Raw genomic sequence first — 19841 nt, 5'->3', positions numbered from 1 at the left:
AAAGAAAAAACAGAGGGCGCCAACTACTTTTAAAATAAAAAATAGTAAAAATTAAACTGAAGATAAAGAAATTAATAAATCAATAAAGAAATTAAAATTAAATAATTATTTAAATATAAATTAATCGAGATGTGATGTTTATAACGTTACAGTATATCTACGCCCAAATCTAAATGTATACCTCTCATACCCATCATATATGATAAGTATATCTGAACTATTTTGTTAACTAAACAATAGTTATGTGTGTTTTATCCAAATAAACATATACCGAATTGTATACGTTCTAAAGTAGACATAAGTTAAGATAATACTCCATTTTCAGAACTATTAACGAGTCTTAATTTATCGCAAAAATTATTTTAAGGATAACTATTGCGAGAATTAATATGAAATTTAGCCCCAAACTGTTTATTGTTTTTTTAAGTGCTTTCGGCTAAGCTGATATTTTAATCCTTAGTTTTAGTTGGCTTTCTATAATAACAACAATTATTTCACTTACTCCTTTATTACAGATGGGATATGGAGACCCATTTCAACTAGGCTGTGGTCTTCACTTAAGACAATTTGCAAGAGCTTTTATTTTTGATGATTCTGTATCGAGGGTACTATTCGTTACTGTAGATGCTGCTATGATTAACCACCCAGTAAGACAAGCGGTAAGTAAGTCCATAGTACACAATTAAAGACCTGTTTAAATTTTATAAGTTAACTGCTGACCTATAATAAAAATGGTTACGTATTACTGACATACAAAAATAATTGCACGGACTTTATTTTAATGTAAGAAGTGATTACACATTACACATTAAACATTAATATATTAAAATAATTTAGGTTATTATATTATATACCTACTATATATAGTATTATTAATAAGACTTTGTCTTATAGAAAAATGCATGTACTTAACCCTCGTTTGTGAGGCAGTGTATATAATTTAACAGTGCTTTTTGTATGTACTCATTCGCATTCACATTGACGCCAATAAAAAATAAATGTTACTACATATTATCACAGTGGACACTATTGCGTTCCAGGGAAAAATATATATTGAGGCAGAACAATTTATTCATTCCTGCGTTCATCATGTAATCGCCTATCTTTGATTTTTCTCTTCTAAGATTATAAGAGGATAATGTATTACACTACGCATTTTTATACGAACTTCACTTGCAAAAAAATATATATGTTTACATACTGTGCCTTTAATAACGATATTATACCGGATGTGCCAAAAGAAGCGGAACGATCAAAAATTTCGCGAAATTTACATCGGTCCAAAAAACATAATCGTTCAATATTTTTAAAAAATCTATCAAATAACACCAAATTTGACCCTCACCCTCTGTGGGTGGAGAAAATGAAAAACAGAGTAGAAATGAAATTTTCTTTTAAGTTATATGCCTTTCTATGCGTGTTATAATTTAAGTCGGTTTATGTACCCTTAATATCTACTAATATGATTTTTAAATTCTAGGTCATTGAAAAACTAGCTGTTATATATCCAGGGGGTATATACACTTTAAACAACACTCTAATTAGTGGCACTCATACACATAGTACTCCAGGTGGTCAGTTCAAAGATGTCTTATTGGACATATCAGCGTTTGGATTTGTAAAGGAATCTTTTAATGCGATAGTTGCTGGAATAATTCGAGTAAGTGAGATATATGTATATATATATATATATATATATATATATAGTTTGAGTTTAGTTCTTGAACCTTAATATATATTTTTTTAGTGGATTTTCTTGGGCTTAGGTTCATAAAAAAATTTGATTTGATACTAAGGCATTTTTATATATTTTTTCGACGTTTCGGCAGGAAATCCATGCCTTTTTCAAGAAGTAATATCGACTAAAAAACATTTTATGATAGACATAATACGATTTAAAAGTTAAACTTTTGACTTACCAAGCATGTAAAAATTTGTTACTAACAAGTAGACGTCACAATTAAAATAATATTAAAAACATAGGACATACCCACTAAGTCACTACATGTAAAATATATTTTAGATCTAATGTGTTGTTTATTGAAGTTAGTTTATCGTTCAAACAACCAGTTATTTTAACATCATAGGCGTTCTGAGATTGTCTTTTTATGTGTTTTTAAATTAAGTTAAAATATATTTTGTTCAAATTTTTGACATCATTTTTATCATTTATTGCATTATTATTTTTTTTTATTTGTATAGACTCTAGAAGCTCTCTCTTTTTCCTGTTGGGTTCACTTTTTAGGATCTTGGTTTTCTCAAAATCAAATTTATGTTTTTTTTCGTTTTCATGTTTTGTGAGGGCGGTTGAGTTTTTTTTGTCATATTTGTGGGAACGTATTCTTGAGTTAAGTAGCTGACTGGTTTGTCCAATATAAACTCCATCACAATTCGAGCAGGGAATTTCATATACAACATGCGATCTTTTTAATAGAGGGGTTTTTGTTTTTAATCTTGTAAAATTCTTTTTCAAAAGATGCCCTTTATGAGCAACCATAATATTATGTTTGGACAGAAGATTTGCAATTTGTTCTGATAATCCTTTTATATAGGGAAGAGACATATAGATTTTCTTTGTTGGTTTCATTGTTATTATTGTTATTGTAAAATTTATGCAGTCGCGATTTGAAAGTGTTGTCGATAAGGTGGTGTGGGTATGAATTAAGTGTTAGTGCTGTTTTTGCTTTTTTAATGGCCTGAGGTCTATTGATAGGATCGGATAATCTAATAGCTCTATCGGCGAGTCCGATAACTACTGATTTCTTTTGAGACAGGGGATGATGAGAGTTGAAATTCCGATATCTCGACGACCAGGTTTTTTTGGTGTACCATGAAGTAGTTATAGTACTGTTTTTTCTATTTAAGGTCAGGTCCAGAAAATTAATTTGATAATTTTTTTCAATTTCTAATGTGAATTTTAGTTTTTGGTGAAAGTTATTGAATTCATTTAGTAAAATATCCATTTTATCCTCTGGTGCTGCGCTCAAGCAGTCATCTATATAGCGATAGAAAAAAGGTATATCAAAATCTATTTTATTTAAAACAATTTCCTCTAGATGCTCTAAAACTAATTGAGCGATGGCACTGGATATGCTAGCACACATAGCACATCCATCTGTTTGTTGGAAGATTTTGTTTTTATATAGGAAATAGGTTGACTTTAATGTTGTTTCGACTGCTAGCAGAAATTCTTCTAGAGGGATGTCTGTGAACGCTTTGATTTCGTTTCACTTTTTTTTAATAATGTCTTTCGCTAAAGCTATTGGAATATTGGTGTATAAAGATACCACATCGAGAGAAACTAATTTATAATTTAGAGGTAAATGTATATTTTTGAGTTTTAATTTCAGGTGATCAGCGTCTTTTAAATAGTGTGGATTTTTATTTATTACGTTGGAAATAATGTTCTTCAAATATTTTGAAAGGTTTTAAAAAGGAGACTGAATGCATGAAACAATAGGTCGCAGCGGCACACCCTCTTTATGTGTTTTGGGTAGACCGTATATTTTTGGAATTACAGCATTATGTATCTTGAGCGAATTAGCAGTGTTAGGTGAGATGTAGCACATTTTTTCCCATCTGTCGACTAATTCGTTATTTCTTTTTTGGAAAATATTTGTAGGATCAGTTTTCATTTCACGGTATGTTGTGTTGTCATTCAATAGAGAATCCATTTTACTGTCATAGTCTTCGGACTCCATAATAACAGTCTTGTTAGTTTTGTCAGGTTTCAGACCAGAGGATAAAATGGATATTTTACTAAATGAATTCAATAACTTTTACCAAAAACTAAAATTTACATTAGAAATTGAAAAAAATCATCAAATTAATTTTCTGGACCTGACCTTACATAGAGAAAACAGCACTATAACTACTTCATGGCACACCAAAAAAACCTGGTCATCGAGATATCTGAATTTCAACTATCATCATCCCCTGTCTCAAAAGAAATCAGTAGTCATCGGACTCGCCGATAGAGCTATTAGATTATCCGATCCTATTAATAGACCTCAGGCTATTAAAAAAGCAAAAACAGCACTAACACTTAATTCATACCCACACCACCTTATCGACAACACTTTCAAATCGCGACTGCATAAATTTTACAATAACAATAATAACAATGAAACCAACAAAGAAAATCTATATGTCTCTTCCCTATATAAAAGGATTATCAGAACAAATTGCAAATCTTCTGTCCAAACATAATATTATGGTTGCTCATACAGGGCACAATCTTTTGAAAAAGAATTTTACAAGATTAAAAACAAAAACCCCTCTATTAAAAAGATCGCATGTTGTATATGAAATTCCCTGCTCGAATTGTGATGGAGTTTATATTGGACAAACCAGTCAGCTACTTAACTCAAGAATACGTTCCCACAAATATGACAAAAAAAACTCAACCGCCCTCACAAAACATGAAAACGAAAAAAAACATAAATTTGATTTTGAGAAAACCAAGATCCTGGGAAGTAAACCGAACAAGAAGAAAAGAGAGCTTCTAGAGACTATACAAATAAAAAAAAAATAATGCAATAAATGATAAAAAAGGTGTCAAAAATTTGAACAAAATATATTTTAACTTAATTTAAAAACACATAAAAAGACAATCTCAGAACGCCTATGATGTTAAAATAACTGGTTGTTTAAACGATAAACTTACTTCAATAAACAACACATTAGATCTAAAATATATTTTACATGTAGTGACTTAGTGGATATGTCCTATGTTTTTAATATTATTTTAATTGTGACGTCTACTTGTTAGTAACAAATTTTTACATGCTTGGTAAGTCAAAAGTTTAACTTTTAAATCGTATTATGTCTATCATAAAATGTTTTTTAGTCGATATTACTTCTTGAAAAAGGCATGGATTTCCTGCCGAAACGTCGAAAAAATATATAAAAATGCCTTAGTATCAAATCAAATTTTTTTATGAACCTAAGCCCAAGAAAATCCACTAAAATATATATATATATATATATATATATATATATATATATAAATATATATATATATATATATATATAAACAATGAATCAACAATGGGTTTTAATTACCGGTAACTAGATATTAAAGACGACCTTTCAAACGATGTATTGAAACAGCAACTTTTTTTAAACAAATTATCTATGACGTCATTACAGACATCACATTGTGATTCTCACGTTGTAAGAAATTGGTTAAAATGAGTCGAGTGTTTGTTTTATTATTTATTTAATTGTTTTAATGATATTAAAATTGCTAAATTATTTTAGGCAGTTCAAAGGGCTCATATTAGTATGGTAGAATCAAGAATATTAATTAATTCAAAGGAGTTATTAGATACCAGTATCAACAGAAGTCCAGCATCTTATTTATTGAATCCTAAAGAAGAACGAGATCGGTAAGCATAGTTAGTGATGGTAGAAAATACAAAAAAATTAATGGTAATTTAAATATAATTTACGATTAAGACAGTTAACTTCATAAACACTAGCTACTCGATAGACGTGAACCTGTCTTAGTTGTAAAGTCACAAAATGAGTAGAGCCTTGCCTTCTTCCGAAAACTAATATATCTCGTTCCTTTGGCCACTGGCGCAAGACAATCCATGGGCTTGATGGATACATAATATTTATTTATCTAAAGTGGAGAACACATCTAAACGACCGATTTTACAGAAAAACCTCTGTATACGACTTTTGCCATAATGTGAACACCTTTGTATAACGATCAATTATAAATTTTAAAACATCAGAAATACAATCCCTGTTCTTTAACACTTCCTTATACCAGCCATTCTCGAACAGACAGCTTGAACAGACGCGGGCACCCATTATCGACATTGCCCAGTACCCGTCAATGATAACAACAGCCTTAATAAACAGCAATACAATTAAACCATTTTAAGAAATATAAATAGGATACAAATTCCTTAATTTTAGAGGGATCCATAAAAAATATATCTCAACCTTTTAAGATCTGGTTTTAAATTCAGTTTAATTTTAAAATTGTGTGTGTAAACTATCCCTGCCTACTGCTTATTAATTTTTTCTGTTGACAGGTGGTAGTCGGTTATTTTTAAATGTGTTATTGGAGTTGCTTTAGTCTCGAAGCACCAAGGAAGACCAAAAAAAAATGTGTTTTCTGATCTAATTTACGTAGTTTATATAAACTTTTGAATTTTCCACTATAACGTTAAACGTAACTTCAACTTATAGCCTCAAATATAGAAGGCCCGTCAGGCCTCCTATATACCGCAACTGCGGACTAGGCCCTTAAGGCAGATCAAGTGAACTAATCTACTCGCAAAATCCGAGCACTGAGGTCATGTGCGGCATACATGGGCTTGGTGGCCGGACCCCACCCGGATGCTCAGCCGGCGAGGAGAACAAAATTTATTTTGCCAAATCGGCGGCTGAGTAGCCAGGTATACACTCTTTTCCGGACATAGAGTCGTCAGCTCAGGCTGGCGGCTCTACGGTCGGAGCACACCCCTTTTTTCTTTTTGTTTAGGGACTCAAGTCCCGACGTAAAGTTAGAGTAACTTCTATAGTCAGTAAAGTAAATAGGGAGAAAAGCCTACATATGGCTACCCATACAGTTAGGGGGCATAACCACAGTCAATAAAAACAGAGGGTGTCCCATTACCCAGGGCACCTTAAGTAACGCTCAGATCATAAGCCCCCTCACGTAAGTCACACGGTGGGGAAGGGTGGAGGAAAAGCCTGGGGGTCAGATAGGTACCACTTCGATTAGCGAAGTGTTTGATCTTCGACCGGTTTGATCTTCGGACATGTGGATCCCACTCTTACAATGGTATACACATGTTCCTAGGGGCAGGGTTAATCACTGCGTGTGTGTGTGTGTGTGTGTGTGTTGAGTTGCTTTAGAACTAACAAGTATAGCGGGAAAAAGCAAACCTCTATATCAAAGAAAAAATGAATACAATTACCGAAAGTGAAATTAGTGAAGTAGGAGTACTAGGAAGTAGTACTCCTAGTAGTAGTAGTACTACTTCCTTAGTTCTGGGAAGTTTTCCAAAAAATTCAAACTGGGCAAGACTAAAGTAACGTTATTGTTAGAAAATATATAAAAGCTCAGAAATTTTATAAAACCGAGGGACTTGCTGTAGATCAAGGTGTGTTTAGTTTGTGGTTGTTTCTTTTTATTGATTTCCTCTTTTAATATGGAACCAATTGGCGATGCCATTTGTTCCATTTAATATAATTAAAACCGCTTTATTAATTTTTTTCTTTTTAACATCTGTTTTTTTTTTGAAGACTATCCTTAAATCTTTCCATTGAACCCTGCATTCAGTTTGCAATGGGTGTTTACATATTTGAGATTTCTCAAATTCTCTACTGTTGATATAAGTTTGATTTACGTGTAGTACTTTGGTATATTTGTAATTATTTTTAACATTTAGGTATACATACAACGTGGACAAGGATATGGTTCAATTAAAATTTGTACGTAAGTCCGATAATATTGTATTTGGAGCACTTAATTGGTTTGCCGTACATGCAACCTCAATGAACAATACGAACTGTCTTGTATCATCGGACAACGTTGGATATGCATCTCTATTGTTAGAACTAGACTTAAATAAAGGTTTTACTGCAGGAAAGGTAAGCATTTTTAACTTAGAAGAGCTTTTATTTTGAAAGTGTTTAAAATGGGATATAAATTAAAACCACTATCTTTGAAATTATGTATCATAGAAACTATTAGAAATATTAGAAGCCAGTATAAAACCTATTATAGTACATTTGAAAATGATTGATAGCACAAGTTTTATTACACATGAGATAAACCCAATATAATATCATACAGTGGGTGATTAAATTATTAGAGCCACCTAGTAAAATTCAATTTTTCGTTTATTAATTGTATGTTTATCAATGTATTAATTGGTTTTTTTCATTTTATTATCTTGTAAGACTTTATAAAAGTACAATAATTAGTGTGACACAGTATCACCACAGCAGGCGTGTCAATACATGTCTCAGTTGCCATTTTTTGTCAGTGCTGTCCAACCTAGCTTGCAATTTGTGTGCATATTATTTTGTATTCTTGGTGTTAAGAGTTCTAATAAATCGTTTCCACTGCTGCTCTTTAGTAATATTATGACAGTCTTCTTCTTCTTCTACTAATGGCGCTACAACCCTTTGTGAGTCTTCCATTCTGCCCTGTCGTATACTTTCCTTCGCCACTGCCTAATGTTCATGGTTTTAAGATGACTCTCTACGTCGCGTCGTCTATCCATCTTTTACCGGGCCGTCCTCCTGTTCTGTTTCCTTGGCGCTTCCATCTTTGGACTACTTTTACAGCTCGATTATCTATGTTATTACAGTTGTATACTATTTTTTGTGAATTTAGCAAATATTGCATGTTCGTTACACCAGTGGTGGGATTTTAACGAAAATAAAGCAGAAGTCTGGCATCAATATTTTGCCAATGACAGCTCGTCGGCGAATAAAGGATCTGTCGCCCTACAAAAAGCTCACACCAACCATGAAGAAAAAAAAGGCATATTAATGATTGGAATCAGGTAAATAGCATTACTTAACATTGTTTTTCTTTTATGTAGTTTACAGTTGATCAATTTGTTCACGATTCTAAAATAAAATTATTATTCCAGGTTTGTTTTTTGGACGAATTTGTGCAGATCCTCATGAATAGAGCTAAATTTGTGAGAAGAAGACCTGAGGAAAAATACAAAGCGGATTGTATTATAAGGACGGTAAAGCACCCCCTGAGCATCACGGTGTGGTCTATCATAAGCAATCAATGACTGGTAGACAGTATTTGAGGATACTGCAAAAAAATGCTTCCCAGATCCGGAAGTGATTCCCGGATAAGAGTTTCACGTGTATGTATAACTCGGCGCCTCGTCACTGGGTAAAATCTACAAAATTTCTTGCTGACAACCAGATAACGTTACTTGACTGGCCTGGCAATTCGCCAGATCTTAATCCCACAGAAAATCTTTGGAAGCTTGTAAAGAAAAATGTTTTGTTGGAGGAGGCAATATTTAAGAGAAATTAGAAAATTGGTTGAGAAGAAAATATTTTTTATTTAGATGAAACTTGGATAAATAAATGGCATTTTGTGAAAATAGTTTAGCAAGATAAACTGGTTACAAATTCTTGTCAGGCATTGATAAAAGGTTTGTCTACGGGCTTAAAACTTCCAACTGGTAATTATCACTCAAGTTGCAGATTTGTTCCCTTTGTCAGCTAATTCAAATGACAAAGGGAATAAAAATAGATGAAGAATATTTAAGCAACGTTTCGCCGATGATATTGTCATAATAGCTAAGGACTTAAAAATGGCAACAGAGATGGTACAGGAACTCGTTGTAGATACAGAAAATGTAGGTTTAAATATAAACATCTCAAAAACAAACAAAAAATAATGACAAATTTGGTACCCAACCAGAACATCACTATTGGTGGAAGGAAGTGAAACTCGTAGATAAACATAAATAACTAGGACACGAAATTATAATTGGCAAGGACAATCAGGTTCATCAACTGAAGATAAGAATCGGCCTTGGGTAGACAGCATATGGAAAACTAAGTGAAACCCTTAAAAGTGAGCTGCCCACATGCCTGAAGAGAAAAATATTTGAATAATGCGTCCTTCCAATAATGACCTTCGAAGCAAAAACACTTGATCCAAGAAAAGCTTTGGCTACCAAGCTTAAAGTCACGGAGAGAAGAATGGAGCTATCCATGTTTGGAGTAAAGAGGTAAGGAAAAACCCAAGGTGACTGACGTCATCGAAAGGATAACCAAACTAAAATGGATATGGACAGCGCACATAGCTAGAACTCCAGAGAGGCAATGGACAAAGAGGTTATTGGAATGAAGACCAAGGAAAGACAAGAGAAAGGTTGGTCGACCACCTACACGATGAGCTGATGTTTTGAGAAGAAAAATTAAAACTGGATGAGAGTAGCGCAGGATAAACGGGGTAGAAACACGATGAAGATACATGTTCATCAGTGGACTTTTGAGGATAGATGATGATTGTAAAAGAAAAAGAAATTGTTAATGGAGGCTTGTTAGATTTTATTTTACGAATTACTACCATTAAGAAATGACTGTCGCTGTTTTTGAGGAATATTTCATTCAAATAATAGATTTATTACCAAACAATTCTCTAATTGTCATGGACAATGCCAGTTACCATTCGAGATTAAAACAACTGTTACCTTATACTAAATAAAGAAAGCAAGAACTCTTGGCTTGGCAATAACCAAAGAAATAGTATTGTCGTAGCAGAAGGTTTACTCAAATAAATGTTCATTACTTATTCGTGCACTATATTCATCAAAATTTAAAAAGGAACAATTTTTCCTGACAAGGAGTTGAATGACTCAAATCACGTAAAGAAAAATGTTGGATTTCAAAGTGAAATGAAATGCAATATTATACTTTAATTTTAACGTCTTTTCTTTACATAAAGTAAGAAAAAAAAAGTGTCTTAAAGGGTGAACTATAGATGCATGTCGGAGTAAAAGGTTATTCCTAGTGTTGTTCAACAGCCTCCAGTAAGAGTGCATTGATTTTTTGGGATCAAAACTGTTTAATCTTCTACTATCTACCATCAAAACAATACACAACTATAAAAAATTAAAACAATAGATTCATGGTAATAGATATAAATTGCATGAATTAATCAACAGGTATTAATGAACTTAAATTTCAAATATATGTTATATTTTCAAATTTTATATTTTCCTAATTGTATTGTGTCAACAGTTTGTTGACAAATTACAATTGACAAAAAAAAACAAAACTCAAGTACCACTTACAAGTTTTAGTCCATGTGACATACAACTTTGTATATACATAGTATATACTACGTACATACAAGAATATGTAAATTTATATTGTAACACATTTTTTGTTATAAATAAACTTATTATTATATACATATATATAAACGTTTATTCAATATATATATATATATATATATATATATATATATATATATATATATATATATATTATGATTGTTTATTTTGACTTTAATCTTAGTTTATTGAGCCAATAAAAAAGAATTATAACTTATTTGTTATCAAAAGTAAAATAATCCTTATATTACCTGTGTTCGATGGATTCAAAAGATTTTCTAGTTGTCTTTTATCGGGATAGAGAAGAAAGGATAAGAATACAAATATATTATATTACAAAGATTTACGTTTCTTTATTTTATATGAACGAATAAAACAATTATTAAATTCTGTCGTTATCTTATCAGCATACAAGAAAATAAATCAAATTTTTATAATAATAAGATTATAAAGCTACATACATTTATATTACGTGAAAACCAATTTTACTTAAAATTTTCTTTACTTGAAAAAAGAAACAACAAAACTTTAAACTTTTGATTAGCCTAACAAAACCTCAGTTCTTAAATTTGAATGCTAATGACCATGATGTCAAACCGATCCTTCACAGATATAAAATTCAATTGTACAAACACTTACAGCTTAATTTCTTCTTTAGTTGTATGTTGGAACATACCCAGAAAAGTCCAGTCTCCTCAACGATGTGATCTCTCCTCTTTGGCACCTCGGCTCCTTCTTAACGTCTCTGCAAACCTCCTGCAGACTACACAAAAAACACCTGATTCACTTCTCCAAACTCAGCTACTTATTTATGACACCAGGACCTCCTTTTGTCAACTTGATGCCGTAAGAATACTTTCACATATACTTTATAAAATGCCCACGGTAGATACAAGGACCTCTTTTAATCTACTTGTTATCTTCTTCTGCAAACTATTCACTTCTTTTCGTTACGCCGGTATCCAAACTCACGAACCACACCCTATCTTGAGACAAACGACTGTTTCCTTTCGATGACCAAAATATAACTAACTCCTCCGGTCTCCTGATCGGCTCACAAATTCCCATTTAAAAACTACCGTCCAATCAAAAGCTCAAATTGTGTTTACCATGATTTTGGGAAAAGCCTAATTTCGGTTTCAGAGAAAAACTAAATAGCTTACTTTAAAATTGGTTTTGTCAATACACAATTTATACATATTTCAAAAGATATGGTCATTTAATACTCGACTATGCAAACAATGAAAAGATTAACTAAGACAGGTAAAATGTCTTCTAATTCTAAACAAAGGTTTTTTTTTGATAATTTTGTTTGAAACGGAAAAAGGTCGTTTGCCAAACAAATTTCTATTCTTATCTACACTAAATCTTATCTTAAATTACTATATACATTTTTGTTTATAATGATATCTTAAAATTTTATTCCGATGGATATTTTTATTTATTTTTCTTTGGTTGGGAAAGAAAAAGTATGACAATATATATATATATATATATATATATATATATATATATATATATATATATATATATATATATATATATATATATATATATATACGTTTATTTAAAAGTTCTAGATTTAAATATACCTTCTCCTAGCATAATTACGAAGATTTTTCTTTTTCACTCTAGGGACCTTTTGTGGGAGCATTTGCGTCAACAAATTTGGGTGATGTATCCCCGAATACCAAAGGACCGATATGTATTCTCACAGGGAAGCCATGTGATTATATACACAGCACTTGTGGTGGAAATACTAAATATTGTATCGCGTCTGGTCCGGGAAAGGACATGACAGAAAGCACAGAAATAATTGCAAACAAATTATTTCATAAAGGAAAGGTAAGTACAATAGATTTTGGGTTTTAATTTTGAAATGTTAAATAAGATAATAAATTAAATGAAACAACTATGTATATACAAACATTTTGTAAATGGTATTTTATTTTAAGTTAATATTGAACAGCAAGACAAATTGTTAAGATATTAGGACTGGTACACTGACATATTACATTAAAACTTAAGGCATTTTTAATCATATTTCTACCATTAATATTATTCATCAAATTAAAATAAATTAGATAAATACTTCATATATTATGCTGTTAATATATTATGATACTAATCGTGAGGAGAAATATAAATATTGAATACTTTACAACTTGTTTAAAAAATTAAACTTAATAAAAATAATTTCTGGCACAGGCCATTGTTAATTGCCATTTTTAAAATACGCTAATCTATTTTCTAGGAATTGTTAGAAGATCCACATGGCATTGAGTTAAACGGAAATATAAAATATATTCATAAATTTGTTTACATGCCTAACCAAACAACAACTTTGCAGCTTAAAGATGGACCTTTGGTCAAGGTAAATATTTTTCACATTTAACACAGTAGGCACATCAATACTGAGAACTAAAAAGAATTATAACAAAAAGTATGGCTTTTAAAAATCAAGTTTGCTTGGATCATCTTAAAATCAGTTCTTTACATTTTCTTATAAAGGCTAGTTTATTGCATGATATGAAAAAAGATAATGATCTACAACAGAAGACAACAAAAGTTATGTAATTTATATAAAATATCCTAATACGCCTATCGCACAATCCACTGGTAGTAAAATTGAGAAATTGAGGACATGCTCCAAATGCTAGTCGTCCACCAATAAATGATAATGTCAACTTTATATTGTATATGTGGGATTAAGCCACGAAGGAGATGGACGGGTAGACGAAGAAGAAAAGAGTGGCCCTCAAGATCTTTATAGACCTTACTCTATTTGATTTTTTTCAATTTCTGTCATATATATATATATATATATATATATATATATATATATATATATATATATATATATATATATATATATATATATTGTATTATTATTCATTCGTGAAGCTATCGAAATCGAAAAACGGCCTAACAGCTTGAACACGCGCGATGATGCGAAACGATTGCCGGCAACATGGCGACCCCTGCTTCAGCGACCTCCCGCCCATACCGCTCAGGCCACGTCAGTTCAGACCACGTCAGCGCATACCGTTCCCGCGCATACAGCGAGTATAAAAGCAGCCACACAGGGTAAGACCGGTTGTCACTCGACACTGAGGAGTAAACAGATTGAGACCTCAGTGCCGAGACAGTTCTTGCAATATAGAACACGATACTGGTACGTCTCGAGTGAGGGGAGTAGGCAGATTGAGACCCGTATCACTCTTGATAATGGCTCCAAAATGGGTGCCGAAACGTCGAATTTTAAATTCTCAACGCGGTTCTTCCCGAGAACTCAGTAATTTTCATATATATATATATATATATATATATATATATATATATATATATATATATATATCTTTATATACACATATATATTTATTTGTCAAATATAAATTTTTGTCTGTTTTCCGACAGCAGTAAAATGTATTTTGTATTAAATAAATTACATAAGTAGTTCTTGTTGTATAAATTAAATTAATTTAAAAAGTATTTGTTTTTGGACAACCTGTGTAAATAATTATGGTATGTTTACATTACAAAATAGAGAATAGAATTACTGTATATACAGCTCGTTTGAAAGAGCCTACACGACCTCCATTATCTTTAAACAAAAATCATTGATTATGCCATAATGCACATATGGGTCACGTCACTAGTAGCCAAAAGATTATAATTAAAAATAAAAATTGATTTATTACGGGATTTGTCTCCAAAGTCGTCTATTTTTTTCATAATTGTGCCCCTGACTGTATATATCTCTGTACCATTTTAGAAAGTTATTTCTCGAAAGCGATTTTACAGATTATTTAAATATTCCCTACCGAATTACAGAATCTTCTTAAAATATTCTAAAAGTATATAATACCTTAGATATAAGAAATATGGTGTTACTTTAACATCCCTACTTAGTGTATTTTCTGCGAATTTTATTTTTCTAGGCAAACTCCTTCGAATACAAATTGTGACATTTACTTTTTCGAATCCCAAAGTTTCTCGTTTAAACCATAAAGATACAATATATTCTGTGTGGTTTGAAAAGAGGATTTTAGGAATCTGGCAATATTTTATATAACGTATGGTCCTAAAGTTTTGGGAAAAATTTCACCTGGTCTGATTGAGAAGCAAAATGCATTTAACAAAGAAGGCCATGGAATTGAAATGTCATCAGTTATTGACATTTAATAAACAAAGCAGAATATTTTGGTTTGTGCTCTGCAAAATTTCTTATAAAACTGATATTCGTCGAGGTGTTTATAATATGGTTGGGCGAATGTCGAAACGAGATATTGTTAATATTTATCGAGATCAAAACATAAGCAAATCGACAATTTATCGCACAATCAGAGAATGTGAAGAAGGGATACCATGTGTTAACTTGCGTAAAAGTGGCCGACCGCGAATTTTGAACCATATAAGAGAGGCAAGACTGATTGAAGCAGCTAAGAACAAAATTGGGGTCCCGCAGCGAAAACTGGCAAGAAGATTTCATATTGGAAAGACTACAGTATACAGGACCCTATCGAGTAACAATATTATCTACCGGAAAAGAAGGAAAACTCCAAAGTACACAGAGGATCAATTAGAGAGAATTCCGAGATGCTGCCACGCGTTAATACGAGTACATTTCGTCAACAAGTTGATCGTGATGGACAATGAAAAATATTTTACTTTGTCCAACTTTGAGATGAAGGGTAACGATGGGTTTTACATGAACGATTACGAAAATGTACCTGATGAAATTACCCTTCTTCACGTTCTCTGATTGTGCGATAAATTGTCGATTTGCTGATGTTTTGATCTCGATAAATATTAACAATATCTCGTTTTGACATTCGCCCAACCATATTATAAACACCTCGACGAATATCAATTTTATAAGACATTTTGCAGAGCACAAACACAAATATTCTGCTTTGTTTATTAAATGTCAATAACTGATGACATTTCAATTCCATGGCCTTCTTTGTTAAATGCATTTTGCTTTTCAATCAGACCAGGTGAAATTTTTCCCAAAACTTTAGGACCATACGTTAGCGCAAATATGTTTCTTGTTTCTAGATTAAATTCTCTAGATTTTTCTATAATTTGTCTGAGATTGAGAATTTGTTCTCGTGTGCCTCTTCCAGGAACAAATCCACATTGTTATTGTGGGATTTGTGGTAGAAGTATTGATTTTAATCTCTCGTTAATTACAGTTAGCAGAACCTGCGTGGGAGATCAGGGCTATAGCGCGGTAGTTATTACAGTCAGTTGGTGAGCCTTTTTTATAAATGGGTATGAAAGTGAGCTTACACTAGTCATCTAACCATTCTCCTGTGTTCTAGATTTCATTACACAGTTTGAACATTACTTCAATTCCTATATCTCCCATTTATTTATGTGTTTCCGCGCTGATTCCGTCTTCTCCTTGAGATTTTCCAGTTTTTAAGTTTTGAAGTTATACTTCTATACGCGCGCTCTACGTTGGAAATTTGTATGGGAGTGAATCTGTGAAATCATTACATATGTAAAATAATGAGTAAGAGAGACAGAAGATATATTTTCTTTCTCTTCCTCTCTCGAATATAAAAATGTTCCTTTTGTTTGTATATATATTTAATAATATATACATATATATATATATATATATATATATAAGAATAAGAAAAAAGAAGTACTTGTGACTCGTTTGGAACAAATATATCCAAACTGTTTTGGATGGGTTGGAGTCAATAAAAGGGCTATTGGTTAACTATTTTTTTATTCTCGAGCTTTCAATTGTGTTTACAATTATTATCAAGAGCTAAAAAAGACAAAATACTTACAAGGTTGAACTAAAAAGAAAATATACTAAACTAATTTTTATTTGGTAAGTTAACAAAAATTGTTTTTTCTTTTTAGTTCAACCTTGTAAGTATTTTGTCTTTTTTAGCTCTTGATAATAATTGTAAACACAATTGAAAGCTCGAGAATAAAAAAATAGTTAACCAATAGCCCTTTTATTGACTCCAACCCATCCAAAACAGTTATATATATATATATATATATATATATATATATATATATATATATATATATATATATATATATATATATATATATATATATATATATATATATATATATATTATTGTGATATTTAAAGTCTTGGTGCGCCAAGCAATAATTAGCTAATTAATTTTTTGATTAATTAAAATTATTTAAATGATATGATTATGACTCTATCACAATTTTTAATTCTTTTATCTCAGGGTTAAATTCGTGCTTCAATATCTATGCTATTACATGTGAAAGGTAAGGTCCAAAGAATACCGGAATAATAAAAAACACATATGATCTAACACTATATATTGAAATAAAAATAATGAAATAATTCACACTCAAAAGTTTTCAATAAACAAATCTCATATAATGATTCTCAAAATTTTGTTCTACGTACGTGAACAATCAAAATTAATGGTACAAACAATATTAACTGAAATCTCAAAATCCCAAACTATTCTAACTCTCCTAATCAAAATATTTATATCCTTTCTAAATTAAGTGTAAAAATTGTGTTATCAATAAAAGAAAAAAACTGCAGAAAACAAAAATATCTCTCTCTGATGATGAGTGGTCCAAATCCTTGTTCCTTGTAGACTATATTATCTCCTCTCAACCGCTCCCTATGTAATCAGCAATCTTACAACAGATTGTTGCAAGTATATCGTCCTTAATGATCTCCTTCAAAAGCACAAATCATTCAAATTATGATAGCCTTTCTCCTCTCGATAAACTGAATCTCTCGTTGGCCCGAGTGAAAAATAACTCTTGGAATATCTTCTCTTTACGATAAACTGAATCTCTCGTTGGCCTGAACAGTGACTCTTGGAATATAAGTAGAAAAATATGACTTACAATATCTTGCTGCTTCAGCTTCTGTCAGATACACTAACTCCACAAAAACTCACTAACATTCAACACTACTGCTTGCTACTTCTCGGGAACCACCAGAGAACAATCACTGTTCGTCTTACAGACTTGGAAAACCAACTGATTATCTTTTTTCCCTCCTAAATCTAGCCAAACTCTCACTCCTACATACCTATCCCACCTTTTTCAATCTCCGCCAATCAAAACTCGTCACAATTCCCCCATTTTTTCATTTCGATAACAAACAAATTTTTACCTATAATTATAAATTTCCTAAAACTTATTTACAAATAATATTTTTCTATAATTCTTAAAAACTAACAAAAACCTCTTTCTAAAATCCCTTCTATTGTCTTTAATCACTGCATTTAATGTATTTGGAAAACCCGGTTCAATTGTCTTTGGATTTCACTTAAAATTATGCGGGTCACTCAAGTATAACAAAGAAATAATTTATGTATAGCTTACATTTTGTTTAGTACAGGTAATCCAAGAATTTAATAACTTTCCTTCTTCGAAATGTTTGTTGTTTATTATCCTACTTATCTGAATTATTTTAATGTTTTTGAACTTTGAAATATTTTAATCAACCCAATATTTTTCTCGATTTTACGTATCATAACAATATATATATATATATATATATATATATATATATATATATATATACATATAATATTATAAATATAATAAAATATTTATTAATATTATTATTTATGTGATATGTTTTGTATTATTTATTAAATGTTCATAATTAAATTAGTCTTTTGTATTTCAAAATAATAATCTCAATAAATCACTGTATGACCCAGAACTGTCAATTTTGAAATACGTTCGTATCATGTCCTCGGTAGTATAGTAGTGAGTATCCCCGCCTGTCACGCGGGAGACCGGGGTTCCATTCCCAGTCGGGGAGAACTTTTTTATTAACATTATTACATGGTAAATTAAACATATGCGTAAGTAGAAAAGTTACGTATATTATTGTCATTTTTAAATACTTATGAATATTGCATTTTAATTTGAATTGTATTATAATATTGAATTATGTTGCAGTGTATTGTATTGTATTTTTATATTAATAACAAAATAAACAATGAATTTTACTGCAGAGTATGTGTAAAGGAATATTGCATTCAACTCCTTTCATACATATATAAAAATAAAAATATACATTTTCTTCAAAATATTGACTCAATCCTTCATTTACTATACTCCTATTACAGGTCAAATGTTGTTTATTAATTGTTAGTAAGTTGTTATTAACTCTGTTTCTCTTTCTACTATGTCTTACCTATAGCATTACATATGTAATGATTGTACAGATTGACTCCCAAATAAATTTGTAACGGCGAATGCGTGTATAGAAGTGTAACTTCTACCGGTAGTCCTACTGGACTGCCACACCCGTTTTTTTTATTGCGGTTTCTTGAAATGATTTCCTTAAAATGATTCTTAAAATCTTAAAAAAATGTATTGCGGTTTAAAATGATAATAACACAAATAAAAATGTTACTGTAGTAATCTACTTAATGAAATAGATTTTAATCAAGTTGCCTCTATTTCCATTGCGCTTCGTAGATGCACAAAGTGATATAGGAAGCTATATCCTTTTAAAAAACTTTTCAACATAATTGTTTTAATCTAGTTAATATCATGCATTATATCTGAACAGATAAAACCGCATGCTTTAGCCAACATCCACATTTTTATTCAGAATCCCGATAAAAACAGAATTTGAATTTGCAAGTTTTATAAAATGTACATCCAAAAAGCATTTTATTAATAAATTGGTATTAATAAGTTACCAGACATTTCTATTAAAAATAATGTATGTAATACAACTTTTTCACCACTGCAAATTTTCACTACTGCAAATGAAATTAAATTATCGTTTTAATTAAAATCACTACCTTTTAATGTTTTTTTTTCTGAACATTTTACATAGGTCTTATTTTGATTTTATAAAACAAAGGTATTAAATTTTGGTTCTATCATGACTAAATAGATTAACGAATTCAAACCCATTAAAAAAATTTTTTATTTGTTTTCAATAACCTAGCTAAAATGTTACTAGCAACTCACGACTCATGA

At 30.9% G+C, this 19841-nt stretch overlaps 1 protein-coding gene across 4 annotated transcripts in view; it reads left to right on the top strand.

The window, feature by feature from the left end:
* The window catches only part of LOC140446057 (neutral ceramidase-like), a 68542-nt gene that overhangs the window by 22617 nt on the left and 26084 nt on the right, over positions 1–19841 (top strand). For all 4 annotated transcript variants that reach the window (XM_072538574.1, XM_072538575.1, XM_072538573.1 and 1 more), the window contains 6 exons: positions 516–659; positions 1481–1660; positions 5263–5390; positions 7416–7617; positions 12489–12698; positions 13108–13227. In XM_072538574.1, the coding sequence (XP_072394675.1) occupies positions 516–659; positions 1481–1660; positions 5263–5390; positions 7416–7617; positions 12489–12698; positions 13108–13227 (984 nt within the window). The remainder of the gene's footprint in view (positions 1–515; positions 660–1480; positions 1661–5262; positions 5391–7415; positions 7618–12488; positions 12699–13107; positions 13228–19841) is intronic.

Source organism: Diabrotica undecimpunctata, chromosome 7 (genome assembly GCF_040954645.1).
Source record: "Diabrotica undecimpunctata isolate CICGRU chromosome 7, icDiaUnde3, whole genome shotgun sequence".
In the NCBI taxonomy this organism is placed as follows: Eukaryota; Metazoa; Arthropoda; class Insecta; order Coleoptera; family Chrysomelidae; genus Diabrotica; species Diabrotica undecimpunctata.
This window is presented reverse-complemented; position numbering and strand designations above follow the sequence as displayed.